Source organism: Manacus candei, unplaced genomic scaffold, assembly GCF_025592945.1.
Source record: "Manacus candei isolate 608988 ecotype Guabito, Panama unplaced genomic scaffold, ASM2559294v1 h1tg000003l, whole genome shotgun sequence".
Lineage (NCBI taxonomy): Eukaryota > Metazoa > Chordata > Aves > Passeriformes > Pipridae > Manacus > Manacus candei.
Window position 1 is genome coordinate 16,249,800 of NW_026138051.1, and position 13,900 is coordinate 16,263,699.

At 39.6% G+C, this 13,900-nt stretch overlaps 1 protein-coding gene across 1 annotated transcript in view; it reads right to left on the minus strand.

Annotated features, from left to right (window-relative positions):
• Window positions 1-13,900, minus strand: part of LOC127470455 (connector enhancer of kinase suppressor of ras 2-like) — a 169,022-nt gene that overhangs the window by 27,564 nt on the left and 127,558 nt on the right. Inside the window, exons 13-14 of the mRNA XM_051785997.1 lie at window positions 12,964-13,217; window positions 3,868-3,902 (exon numbers count right to left, since the gene is read on the minus strand). Of these exons, the coding sequence (XP_051641957.1) occupies window positions 3,868-3,902; window positions 12,964-13,217 (289 nt within the window). The remainder of the gene's footprint in view (window positions 1-3,867; window positions 3,903-12,963; window positions 13,218-13,900) is intronic.

The following is a 13,900-nucleotide window of genomic DNA, read 5'->3' on the forward strand; positions in this document are numbered from 1 at the left end:
ACGGTGCAAACAGTGTTGGCCATCGATGGAAATAGGACACTGAATCAGGGGCAAATCTCTCTGATCTGGAGCACAAATTCGTAAACACATTTTCCACTCATGCTCTCAAAAGCAAGGAGAAGGAGAAGCCTTAAAATTGTGCCTGTGTTTCCCTTGCAGGGAGCTCTGCACAGCCCAGGGCTCCGGGAGATGGCACGGTTACATTACGCGCTTGTGGAAGATGTCAAGGTTTCCTGTCATCAACTAAAAAAAGTCTCCTAAAGTAAAATAAGGTTGAAAGAACACAGAGAACCCTGCTAAACACAGAGTTTTATAAAAAAAGCTGCAGCAGTGACTCCAGTGTGTGCACCCATTATTCCTTTCTCCCCCTGTGAACACCCAGCAGGGCAAAGGCTCCTGGTAAACAGGAAAACAAAGTGGCTGCTGCTCCAGGAACATCTAGTTCAACTTGCCTTCCTAAACCTCAGAACACTCCCACATGTAGTGATTCCACCTCCAGTTGCAGACTGTCATTTCCTAAATCACAACACCTGCTCAGAAGTGGAGTCACAACTCCCCTGTATCATTTACCAGAAGAGCTTCTTGAGAAATCTTAGCGTGCAGGAAACCACCTGCACATTGTGGTTTGGGTTCTGCAGTGTCTCCTGCAGAAAGCAATAGCATCTCATAGTAAGAGAAGTGTCTGAACATCATAGTTGGAGACCAGGAAGAGGCTTGAGGTAAAGCATGTTATATTTACAGAAAATTACCCGTTAGGTAATTTAAAAATTGGTATTAGTGTAAGAATTAGAAACAGATTTGATGAATGGCTTAAAGCACCACATTGAATACTAAAAGAAGGTTATGCTGAAAGGGGAAACATAATAATGGAGGAGGAATAATAGTGAAGCTGCTCAGCTGAGATAGTAACCAGTTTTATTTTGTATCTTTGCTAAGAACTATGGGCTAAAATGAGGCCCCAAAGATGGGGAAGACTGAATTTCCCAAAGGGACTTGCAAATATATGAGAGGAGCTAAACTACCTCCCTTGTAGAAATGCATTTCAATTCAGTGATAAAAGTTATGTGCCAAGTCCTGATTCAGGTAAGTAAACAGAATGTTTGCTGTCAAACCAGTCAAATTTGGTAGTAGGGAAGACTCAAGTAGGGTTTGAGTGTGACTGGACAGTGTCCTACACCCAGGGGGTGGTGGAGGTCCAGCCCAATGTGATGTGGATGTGCCAGAAGAGTTTGGTGAAAGCAGAGGTGTCAGGCAGAGATATCTCACTTTTATTCTGCTGGAGGCTTGCCCTACATTCCACTCATCCGAGGGGTTTAAGAAGCTCCCTGTTCCCAGTGCCACTCTGCAGTCTCGTGTTCCTCACACAGCTCCTGGGGCTTTCAGCACGTGTTCCCTGCAGCCTGTGGCATGTTCTGCTACGTGCAAGAAATGTCTTCTGTTGTTTGGCTTTTGGTTTTGTTTCTGGCTTTTTTTAAAGCAAAGGATATGATAATATCACAGAAACTCAAATAGGTCCCTGAACAGTTAAAATCCCAGAATCCCAGACTGGTTTGGGTTGGAAGGGACCTTAAAGCCCACCCAGTCCCACCCCTGCCATGGGCAGGGACACCTTCCACTAGCCCAGGTTGCTCCAAGCCCCATCCAATCTGGCCTTGGACACTTCCAGGGATGGGGCAGCCACAGCTCCTCTGGACAACCTGTACCAGGGCCTCACAACCCTCACAGGGAAGAGCTCCCTCCTAATACCCAACCTAGATTTCTCCTCTTTCAGTTATTGGATATAATGTTATTTCATCCAAATATATCAATCTCTCCACACAGTTTGTCTCCCATTCCCCAAAGCCTAATTCTATGGGATAAATATCTGAAAAATTGGGTTTATTTTGGCTTAAGCTGTTCAAATCACTTAAAAGAAGGTTATTAGGGGGAAGAAGATATAATTCTGCCTCTTAAATTATTTTTCAGCATATTGAAATGATATAATATGGTTGTGTTTTGGGCCCGAAATCTGTGTGGGAGAAGGATCAGGAAAGGGAGAGTCATTCTATAAAAGAATATAAAAGAATAGCCTTTTGCTATGAAAGTTTGCCAAAATTTCATCAAGTCATATGTCCCTGGAAACTGTCTGTTGGCAGATGTCCTGTGGAGACGTGTGTCCTGTCCACCAGGGATGTTCCATCTGGATTGTGATGTCCCTGCCAAACTGAGCATGTGCAACCCTCAGAATAATTAGACACCCTTTGCTCTGTGAAGAACAAAATTCCTTTGCATCTCTTCCTTGTGGCTGCACAAAACTGTGGCTTGGAGAAGGAAATAAAAAAGGGATGAGACGTGGGACTGTGGTTTTGTGAAGGGTCTGTGGTTTCTTTCTGGTACCCAAGGAGGGCACAGCCAGAAGAAAGGGGAGAAAAGGGAGTGACTAAACACAAGGAGAAGCAAGAGTGAGGGAAGAACAGGACAACAGCACCCGGGAAGGAGCTGAGAGACTAAGTAAAACCAGTAAATAATTTGGATTTACAGACAGCAGTAGGTTTTGAAAACTCAAGTACAAGAGATAAGAGCAAAAGGTGAAATCCAACTGTTACTTAAAAAGAGACAGAAAGTGACACTTTCCCCCAGGTAACCCTGCCCTGCACAGGATGGGGAATGCTCTGGGTCGGAAATGGAATAAAATACTGAGCAGGCCTACATTTAACTTACTGCAAAAATACCCCTCCGTTTAGCTGAGGTAGTGATGGTGAGATAACAGAATATGCCCTGGTGATAATGGAGACTGGCTTTTATAAGGTCTCCCTCACTTTCCTCTCTGATACCAGTGCTGCTTGATTAATTAAATGCCATTTTAACCATGAACAGCACCTACACCTGAGAAACACCACCGCATTCTTACCAGTAGAACTGCCTGTCAACTGAACTGCTGTGTTTACTACTCATATAAAGAGCCAAAAATGCTGCCAGTCCTGAAAAATCAGGCATGAAGTGGAGTGTGTTTGGTGATCAACAACTGATCCTGTTGTAGCTCAGATTTCAGCAGTAATGCAGAGGTGTTTGTGGCACTGAAGGAAATCAGCAGCAACTGTAAATCCTTTAGACTGGCCAAGCACTCGAAATGTGATTAATTATTTTATATCCAGTGCATGGTTCAGCTTCTTAAATAGGTTTAGTCCATATACAGGGTGAAAAAGTGTAAAAAAGAACCAGTATCTGTGTGAACAGATTCCAATTAAGCTTAATTAGGATGTATGATGATGCCAAAGTATCTTTTATTTCAAACTTATTCTTTTAGTGTGACTTATTGGATGCAACATGAACATGAACAGACATCATCAGACAAACTGTAAAGGAACAAAAGAAAACTGCTATTTTCTTTGTTATAATTAATTGATTCAATTCAGATATAAAGGCCAAACTAAAGACCCCATTCTTAGTATTTATCAAATATGAGTCACAAATGTAACCTGTAGTTTTTTACTGACTGAATTAGCATGTAGAAACATTCTGCCTGTTGGTTTCAAAAATCATGTTAGACACACATTGTGGTTCTCATCCTCAGAGCAAGTCTGAAATAGTGCATTTCAAAAGTAAAAATAAAAGATGGGGCAAAATGTGTACTACTTTGTAGAAGTATAATTTCCGCCTCCTAGTAATATTTTATGAACTTATATTTGCACCTTTGTAATCTATGTTTACATCAGATGTTAGCAAATGAAAGTTCTGACAGTTACTGAATGATATTAATGCTGATATCTCTAGCCCCCGAAAATTTATTGCTCAAATGCTGCAGCAAAGTTTCTAAAAGTAAACCAGCAAGTACAATTCATAAATATATTGTGTATATATCTCAATAGAGAATAAGAGAAGCATTACCTTTCAGTATCTCCAGTGACTGTGTCCCCTGCTCTCTGTAGAAGAAAAATAAATAGTATTAAGCATGACTATAAACCAGACTTCCTTGGTGCTCTGAGCACATCAGTGTCTGCAGGGAAACAAGTCACAGAGGTAAACCACAGTCATTCTGTAACTCTAAGGCAAAGGAAGTGGAACATTTAGTTCAATTTCTAGCTAAATGTTATTTTAAAATGAAGATCATATTTAAACCAACTTGCATGTGCACTTGTAAATTAGTTTAACCACTGTACAAGTGTGAGTAAAGCTCTTCAAAAGAAGAAATTTGTTAGAATGTCAGTGTTTGCAAAAATGTTAACATTTGAAAGGGAGTTGAAGTGTAAAGGGCAAGTGCTACAGTATAGAATACAGAATATCAGAAGGACAAACTGTCATCCAAAGTTTCTTTTATGACATTCTTACACAGCTTTACAGAACTTGATTTTACTACACTGATTACTTCTCTGAGGTTTAGAAGTGAACATGTCTTTTAGTGCTAAGTAGTAACTGATTTAGGATTAGAAATAAAATCTTCAGGCTGTTTATGTTACTTTAAACCAAACTTTACGTGGGAGAAGTTTTCCCACAGCTAAAAGATTAAATTTACAAAACCCGAAATTACAAAAAAAAAGAGCATTTTTTAAAATTAATGTGTATTTTTTTACAAATGTATTTTACTTGCAAAATCTTTGACAATACACTTCTCTGAATAACCAAACAGCAAACAGATAATTTTTGTAGGTACAATGTTCGTGTTTTAATGTCACTACTTAGGCCTACAGGAGGTATTTAATCACTCATGGCTTCAGGGCACAGCTACAAAACCAAAATGTAAGAGGCAGGAAGTTTGCTTGGGCTGTTTGACCACAGGGCCCGCACAGGGATATTTTTTCATATTTTCTAAGAAACCCTTAGAAGTGCAGGGGACAAGGACACTTTTTGCCACCTCCTTCTTCTCAAGCCCCACTGGGGGACCCACCTACAGAACCAGTTCCCAGCTTTTACTGGGCTGTTTCTGCTGCAGGAAGAGCAGAACTGCCTCCTGGAGCAGGCAAAAAACCCTGAGGTGGTCAAGTAATCCCAAAAATAACCAATAAGTTTGGAGGGATTGATGATCCCACAGTGATATTAGAATACCTCAGGAGCTGAGTTCATGCCCTGCTTGTACCCAGTAAGACTAAGGGCAGAAAGACATTTCCATGTAGACCCACATAACTACTTTCCTTCTTTAAGCATTTCTGATATTCAAAGCTTTCCTCAGATCCAAAGGAGAACTGGGAACATGCTTTTACCTTCCACAAAAATCAGGATGCTAAAAATTTTATAACTACCTTCATTTCCTCCTGTTGCCACATTAAATACCAGCCTTTTACTTGTCCTGCTGGTTGCCTCAGCTAAAATATTCCAGCCAGTGTGAGTATCAAAGATGGAACCATGTAAATAAGAGACCTTACCTGATGAAAAATAATGAAATAGTGCCCTTAGAGTTAAAAGCAGGGAGTTCTCTGACACACCTTGTTGAAATCAGGCAGAGTAGAAACTCCCCATTGAGGGAGAGGGTACACAAAACTCTAACAGGCTTTCCCAAGTGCCATAAATACCTCAATTCTCCTTAGAGGACACTGAAACCCAGCTTAGAGAACTTATAAAAATGAAATACCATCTACAAATATTCTCATTTTCTCGAAGCAGACTGGAAGAGGTAACAGCACACACCTAAAGCAAAATACCTGCTTGAAGAGGTGTTATTTTGGTGCTGCCAATGCACTGCTAAATACCAGTGAACCAGTCTGATCATCCCTGGAATTACTGTGGGCAGCCCAGGAAAAGACTGTGTGGCCAACCAAGCAAAAGCACTTTGACAGCAGCACTCCCCATCCTGCTGTTATAAAAATAGAACTTATTCATACCAGAAGGCTCAAAGCTTCTCTTATCCCTCTGACTTCTAGAGTTTCTAATTTTAGCAACTAAAAGTGGGATTACTGATTCAGACAGGGTTGCCCATTCCATTTCTTCATTTTCTTTTTCGAAACTGCTCCCAAAATAAAAAGCAAATGGTTCTGTATCAGGGTTTATTCACCTTCTCTCCCCGATGGGACTCATCCCACACTCCCTTCTCTGATAAAGCTCAAACAAAATGTGTTACACATTTTCACTGCTACTGCAGAACTGGCTTATTTCCTTCCAAATCAATGCACAAAGAACACCCACATCACAGGTGATCACCTTGGATCGTGGTTCCCAGGTTCCTTTTGATCAGAGATATTCCAGCAGCTGTAAACTTTCACGAGGGTGATGTGAACCTGCATATATCAGGCTGAAAAAAAGCCATGCTAGAGTGAAATGTGCTCCTGTTAATAAAGCACATCTTTCTAGAGGTCAGCCTTTCAACACCACTAATTTTCTGCATTACCGAGCACTAATTTTCAAAGATATTGAATAATATAATGTAATCAACTAAAGCAGGGTTTGTAGTAGGGAAGTGTAAAATGGTTCTATAACATGGGAAAAAGAAAAATATGAGTTAAGCATTGAACTATTCATAGATTATGTAAATTTTAACTGTTTATTAGTTCACTGTAATTTAGAAAAGAGGAAAGAAGAGCATGTACATAAACACAGAGAGGGAGAAAATAGTTGATATGAGTACTTGAAAGGTAGAAAACCTATTTATGACCTTTTAAGTTTTTATCAATACTTAATTTATTAAGAGAAAAATCTCTGTTCCTGACCAGTGCATTACTAACATACAGATTATTACCAGTATGGACACTGAGGTTTACTACAGACCTTTATCACATATTTATGACCTTTTATTTGACTGATTTTTTTCCCCCAAAGAGGCTGCCATGGGAGTACAATCTAGTTACTACCAACCTTTAAAAAGGATTTCTGAGGGTATTTATGGAAACACCCCCACACTGACATTTCCATAAATGTCTACATACAGATATAATTAACTTCCTTGTGTAATTGTAATTACATGCAGATACAATACTGACAATGACTTCCACATGGGAGACTCCTACCTGCAATTTCAGCAACCTTATACGTAATTTTTGAGCAGTTTGTGATACTTGAGAACAAATTGTCTTATTCCTGTTCCCAAACTAAAACTTCATCTTTCTAAAAGGCCACTTTCCTGACTTGCAGACATGTGGGAGGCTCAGGAGGCACAAGTCTTGTTGTGCTGTCAGAGACTATAAAGCACAAATTCTGTGAAATTCAGGTCACTGGCACCTCTCAGCCTTCTTTAGTCAGCTCCACATTTAGGGGGCTCTGGGGATTCCCAGGGATCTGCTGCTGCCTTGCACGAGTAGAAATGAAAGGACAAAAAGCCTGTTATGGTCTCACAGACAGATCTGAGGGTCCTCTCCCAGAGGAAATCCTGGAACTTCTATAAATAACTTATAACAAAAAAAAAACGCTTCCCTTGAATCAGAATTTCTTCTTCTTCTAAGAAATAGAGAAATCACACAAACCACAGAAAACAAAGGACCCCCGATTTGCAGAGATAACATGGAAAAAGTCATTGTTTACTAGAGGAAGACATTAGAATAGTTGTTAATGAGATTAGAACTGTTTGATAATGTGTGTCACTAATCTCAATTGTCAAATGCAATCTAATCATTCCATCTGGATATGTCATTTATCCAGATGCATAAAAGATTCTTTATTCTAAACACTGTTCTTCCATTCTTCTGTACTCAGATACTGGATTATTATTAATAAAAGTAAAAAACAGTAAAAAATGTTTCATCTTCTGCTTCCTTAACTCACACATTCAATATCCTAAACATTTCTTTACATGATGTCTGCTCAAAAGTGGCTTTGTTGTCAGGAGCTTTACTTATCTCTCCACCTCAGCGGGCTGATGCTTCAGCCACTGAATATACTTTCAAAGTTATTATGCTCAGCTAAAAATAAAAGTGGCCTTTGAGGGTTTCATTCGCCTCCCTCTTGCTGAGGGGAGAGATAATAGAGACAGGAAATCATCTAATGTAATCTGCATCTGTGTACGGTTCAGAGGGACTCAAATTCGGGCTGAAGAAACAGAAAGGGCAGGTGAGAAAATGAACTGGAGGCAGAGGAAAATGCTCCACTCGGAACCTGTAATTACGTGGTAATTCTGAACGTTGTGGCAGCCCCGTAGGTAAGAGAGGAGGCAGCAAGAGGGGAGGGAAGTGGAAGAGCGGAGTTTGCTGGGGTTGAGAGGATGTAGTGAAGCTCCAGAAGTTACACAGACCAGGGAAAACCAGTCAGTTCCCTCCCCGTCCTTCTCTCACTTTCCTTTTCTGCCGTGCGATGCTTTGGTCCTACAAAACCCCACCTCCCGCTGGGGAAGCCTGAGGGGAAGGGGGAAAGGAAGGGGACCACGGACTGACCAGGGACTGCAGGGAAAACTCAGAGGAGAGTCCCCAGAGAGTTCCAGCTGGCTCCCTGCACACTGATCCTTTCAGCAGCAGCAGCACCAGGAGATATTTGGGTGATAACGGAGATATTTGTATTTGGTGCATCTTCTGGATGACAAATATTGCAATTATCACAGCAGTAATATCACTTGTAGCCAATGTTTATCAACAAATGCAGAATTGTATCAATCTGAGTGGCTGTTAAGTTTAGCTTCAGGCTACATATCCCACAAACCACTTCTTTTTTTTTTTGAATCCTGGTGATATAATAAAAACAAGCCATAAATTCATTTGCTACGATAATACAAGACAGTGAAATTTAGTTCTGTTGTGACTTCTGGAGTCAAGAACTCGAGAATATTTTACAAATGGCAATTTACACATGAAGGTACAGTAGGTTAATAAATGCTTTGTTTGCTGACCTTCATTAGTTGTTTGTAGTAGTTTGTTTGGAGACTGCAGAATATCATAATTTAAGAATGCTCTAATACAGCAAAATTACTTATGAAAACATTGCATATGTTTGGATAAAGACAGCTCATATTTGCTTTGCTGTAAAGTGTCCTAATATAACTAACAATTTAGAGAATTCTAAGCCAGCAAGGGAACTTAAACATTTGGGAAATGTCCCATAAAATACCTTTTTCCTTTTGAACTATTTATAGATTAATGAGGAGTGCAGTTTAGAGAATCATGTCTGAACAGGACTGTGAGGAAATATATTACTGGATGATGCTCCTCGCAGTCTAAGAGAGATACTTGTCAGCTCAGGCTTTCCTGTGACTGTTCTGGTGCAGTACAAATGCAAAATAATAGCATTTCACAATCAATACAGCTGGATAGGATCAGTTTGCAGCTACAGAAGCCAGAAATACTTCCATCAGTTTCTCTGAGCAGCCAGAATCCAGACAATCATCCTCAGAGTGATTCCCCTGTGGAAGTGCGAGGCAGGGAAAGAAGGTTTTCCATGTTACAGGTACTTAAACAGAAAGCCAAGGTAAAATTTATTCAGCAGTTCAGAAAGGAAATAAAACTCTGAAGAAGGTAGTTCTCATCCCTGACAGCACAGTTTTGTTTCCTCCTGGAAAAGCAGGAAGGAATAAATAAAACATGAGCATTTTTCCTGCAAAATTGGCAATAAAAGACTCCTCCTTCAGTCAGAGGAGCTGAATACATGATTCTCCCAGACTATCTGAATTAATATACTTATCACACTAGCACTCAGACTGCCTATCTCCCAAAAAAGCATCTGGAACATCTGGCACATCCCAGCATGCCCACGCTGCAGGAAAACCAGCTCTGCATTGGTTTTGCACACGTTTTAGTTCTCAGCATGTGCCATTAAACTTTATATCATTTGTCAAAGCTGCCTCTGCAGCTCCAGGAGCAGTTAAAGAGCATTTCCATCACCCCGTGCTAAAGGGATGCATTTCCAGCTTCCTGTCAGCAGCAAGAAGGAAATAAAAAGCAAGTTAAGCCAGTGCTGTGTAACAATGACTAACCCTAAACTACTATAATGTTTCAAATTACCTTTACAATAAAAAGTGACTACTGGCACAGCACTACCCTAAAGCAGCCATTATTTCTCTTTTACTATGTAGGGAACATTGGAATGAAAGAACTGATCTTAAAATTCCTTAATAATTAAGTCTTTCTACGCAGTGAGTTCTAACTCACAATAAAATAAAATAAAATAAAATTAGGAGATTCCAATCCATACTCCAGTGTCTTAATATATGATACTACAAAGCAAAATATCCAATTACTTTGTAGATAACAGGCCCAGAACATTTATTGCCAAGTAAAACCAGATGAGAGGTCCTGTTGGAAAATTTAATGTAGGAACCAGCAAATTGAACTTCAGGACTTCAGAAACTCGTGCAAATCTAAGGCAAAACCACAAATTTGAACACCAAGTGGATTTCCAGCCTGGATCTGGAATAAGAAATTGAATAGTTTTTTTAGATGGAAGTTGGTTCCCACAGTGCAAAATGGAACCAAGCAGCAGAAAGTGCACAATTCTTTATATTTTTTTTTAAAACCATAGAGATTTTTTCAAGACTTTCTGTGTTTTGTTTCATGGGGAGCAATGAAAAATGAAAAATTCCTCACGTACATCTGGTCTAATGTGCAGAAGTCGTACGTGGTAAGTTAATTTTCTTCAGAATGAGCTTTGGTAATAAAAAATAAAAAAAAAAAATCAGATTTTAACTCTACTCTTGTAGGCCCAGAGTTTGTTCCAATAGTGCACTTCAACAAAGCTATAGTGGATATACTTTTGTGATCTTCATGGGTACCGCACTATTTAGGCTGAACCTGGTGAGCTCTGTCACCCCAGAAGTGAAGCATTAGTAAACACAGAAAGTCCTGTTCTAAGAAACACTCTATTAATTATTAATTATTTATAACAGCCTTGCTAATTGTAATTGACTCTTGCTCAGGTTCTGGGACATGCATCACAGGGCTGCATATCAATTCAATTAGAGTTAGAAATACATCCTGAAAGGGGGCAGTGTTTCTTGACAGGAATATTTTACTGCAACGTGGCTTCATGCATCAGTTTGTATCCTGGGCATACTGCCAATATTGCATTACCTAAATATCCATTTTATATAGGAACTCTGCATCCTCACAGCAACTTATGAAATCAGGCTAATTGTTTAATTTTAGGTTCCAAATCAACATTCCTTGCAAAGCATTAATCTAGTGGTGAATCTCTGCAATTACCAATTTTGCAAAACTTCTTAAGTCTGGTAATTTAAACTACTGTTAAATAAGTGCCTTTTTTTTGTTTTTGTTACATATTTGTGTAAGTGCTTAGAAAATGAAGCCATGGGTAAGTGATGCTCACTGTCTCCTGCCATCAACCCATCTTTGTTTGCTGATAAGACATGTTGATCTACACCCAGAAGTTGTACTGGGCATCTGTTAAGTGGAGAGGAATTCATGGAAATGTGATTCTAACAGTTTTGCAATTTTGACTTCCATTATAAAACCCAGAACAAATGCAAAAAAACCCCTAAACCAGTTTTGCCAAGTTTTCTAATACAAATGTAGCAAAAGGTGTTTTAAGGTGATTTGGTTGGGTAATGTTTAGAGGTATCTTGTTTTGATTAACCTTAGTCTTGTTGTAAAATGGATTCTTGACAGAATAAAATCTCCTTATCCAAATAAGCAAACATATTAAAGTGCTTATGAAAATCCTAACACCTTTAGATATTAAGGAAGTGAGCTGACCTACTTAAAACCTAAATTGCTACCTAAGGACATAACATCTCTGATACTTTTCCTTTTTGATACCAAGCTGCCATGAAATGTTCTGTGATATCTACCATTTTCACTCTGGGCAGCTCTCTTTCAGGATAGATATGCCAATTTTTTTGCTTTGCTTTTCAGAATTCTTTCAATGTTGCAAGTGGAAAGACGTTAATGTGGATGATTCTGCGCTGGCAAGAATTCAAAAAATCTGTGTCAGCAACTCTGGTGTGTTTGTCGACTCAGTTCCTCTTGAGCATTTAAAAGGCAGTTGACGAAGTGCCTGAGATATTCTGATTCCTGTGATTATCTCCTGAAGGGCTGCAAGGGTCTGTTCTAATGTTGTTGGGAAATTTATGGTGATAAAGGAATTAATCCCACTCTGTCAGTCCATGTATAATCATTTTCCACGTGCCCTCCTCCACAGTTGCTGCCCATTACAGCAGATTTTATGGGACAGGAACTGCACTGACGTGTAGGGTGCACCAACCACCACATGTAAAGTTGTCTCTTCCCATAACAACACCTGTTTTCCAGTTTCCTGCACTTCCTTCACACCTTTTAGAGTTGACATATTATTTCATTGGGGTATTTTTTTAATATTTATTATGCTATCAGACAATATCATACTTCTAATTTATCATGGCTATTTCAACTAGTTGCATGATGGTGTGGAAATCATGCAAGAAAATACAACTTCAATTCTGAAATCCAGGGTGTAATTAGCATTTTACCCCACAAGACCCATTTCCCTTTCTTCAGAAGCTAGGGGAATCAACAGATAATCCAGAGTCTTCCAAAAATTGACTAAAGCCAGCTGATACATCTGCCAAGTTATGAAATATTGTTGGGTTTTGTTGCAGACTTGTCTAATAATTTTCTCATTTATCCTAGTAAATAAGCTACTGCTTTTCTCTCTGGGTTTGAAATCCTTTGCTTTGACTTTGTGGTACTGATAATCTCTGCAAGAGATTTAAATCTCCACGATTTATATAAATAAATTTAAATAAACAGTAACTCCATTAAGCTCATCTGTTTTTATAAGACATAGTAATCGAAGTGGAAATATAAAGCTTCTAAACTAATCTATAATAAATTATTATCAGAGGCTCAGTACAGGATCGTTATGAACCTTCAGAGATAATAGAGTCAAATTAAACTAAATCAGCGGGACTGAGTAATTAAGAGCACTATTTTATTAAAGCATCTGATAACAAATGATCCTTGCCTTGTATTTTTCTGTTTTGTCTTGACTCTTCTTAAGAGAAAGTCACGACACCGGCACTGAGCAACTTCCTTGGACTATAAAATACAGCATTGAAAGACAAAGGAGAATGCACAGCTGTATCAATCCTAAAAATGGAGTGTTTTCCACGAACTTTATGGAACAGAGGTCTGCTGAGGCACTCACATGATAAAGTGGAACCGTGTTGTTCTCTGCCAGGGAGAAGTTGAGGACGTCCTGCTGGGCAGGCTCCAGCCTCACGTTCATGGTGGAGGTGAGCAGGGAGGGACTGAGGGGGTAGCTGGGGTTGCCTGGGGGTTTGCCCTTTTTCCTTGACCTGCGCCCCGTGTCCCTTTTGTTGTCCTTCTGTGTCAAAGGCTCCTCTTGGATCACCAGGATCTTGTCGTCGCTCAGGTACCGCAGCAGGGAATTCTCAGAGTCAGTTGTTGGAGGGGAGAAAACCAGAGAAAAGGAAGATTAGGAAGAGGAAACAAACAGTGAAGCCTTTTGGTTGGCCAAGCACCATCACTTGGTGCTTTTAAACATGGAAAGAACCAAGGGAATTTTGAGGGGACTGCCCTGGACTGGGTCCCACATGTGCTGACACCATCCCCTGCCATCTGAGGGGACAGGCAGTGCACACAGACAGGATTCCTGAACTGTGGCGTGCTGGGAGCATCTCTGGCACCATTCCAGAGACCAGGATTGTCATGTCAGGGAACTTGACAAACTGGAATAATGGTCTTAGGGAGATGTGCAGTGTACTTGGGCACAGTTTCAAAATGGGACCCGGCCAGGCAGGAAGCCTGAGGAAAGGAATCTGTAACAGTGAAATAGAAACTAAATGTAAATCAACGGATTTGGAATAAATCAGAAAAGGCTTGTGCCTTAAATGAAACTTATTTCCTCTTGGAATGGAAGATTACTGAAAAAGTAGTTTAAAATTCTGTCTCGATTTTCAAGAATATCATTGTTTTTATCACATTTAAAGGAGTCAAGTTGAACTCTCAGCTACCAGACTGGGCCTTAAAGATTCCAAAAAAATAGTATTTAAGAATCTTTAGCACTTGGCATCACAATAAATGTTTGTATACTTGATGAATATTCTTTTGATTTACCTAAT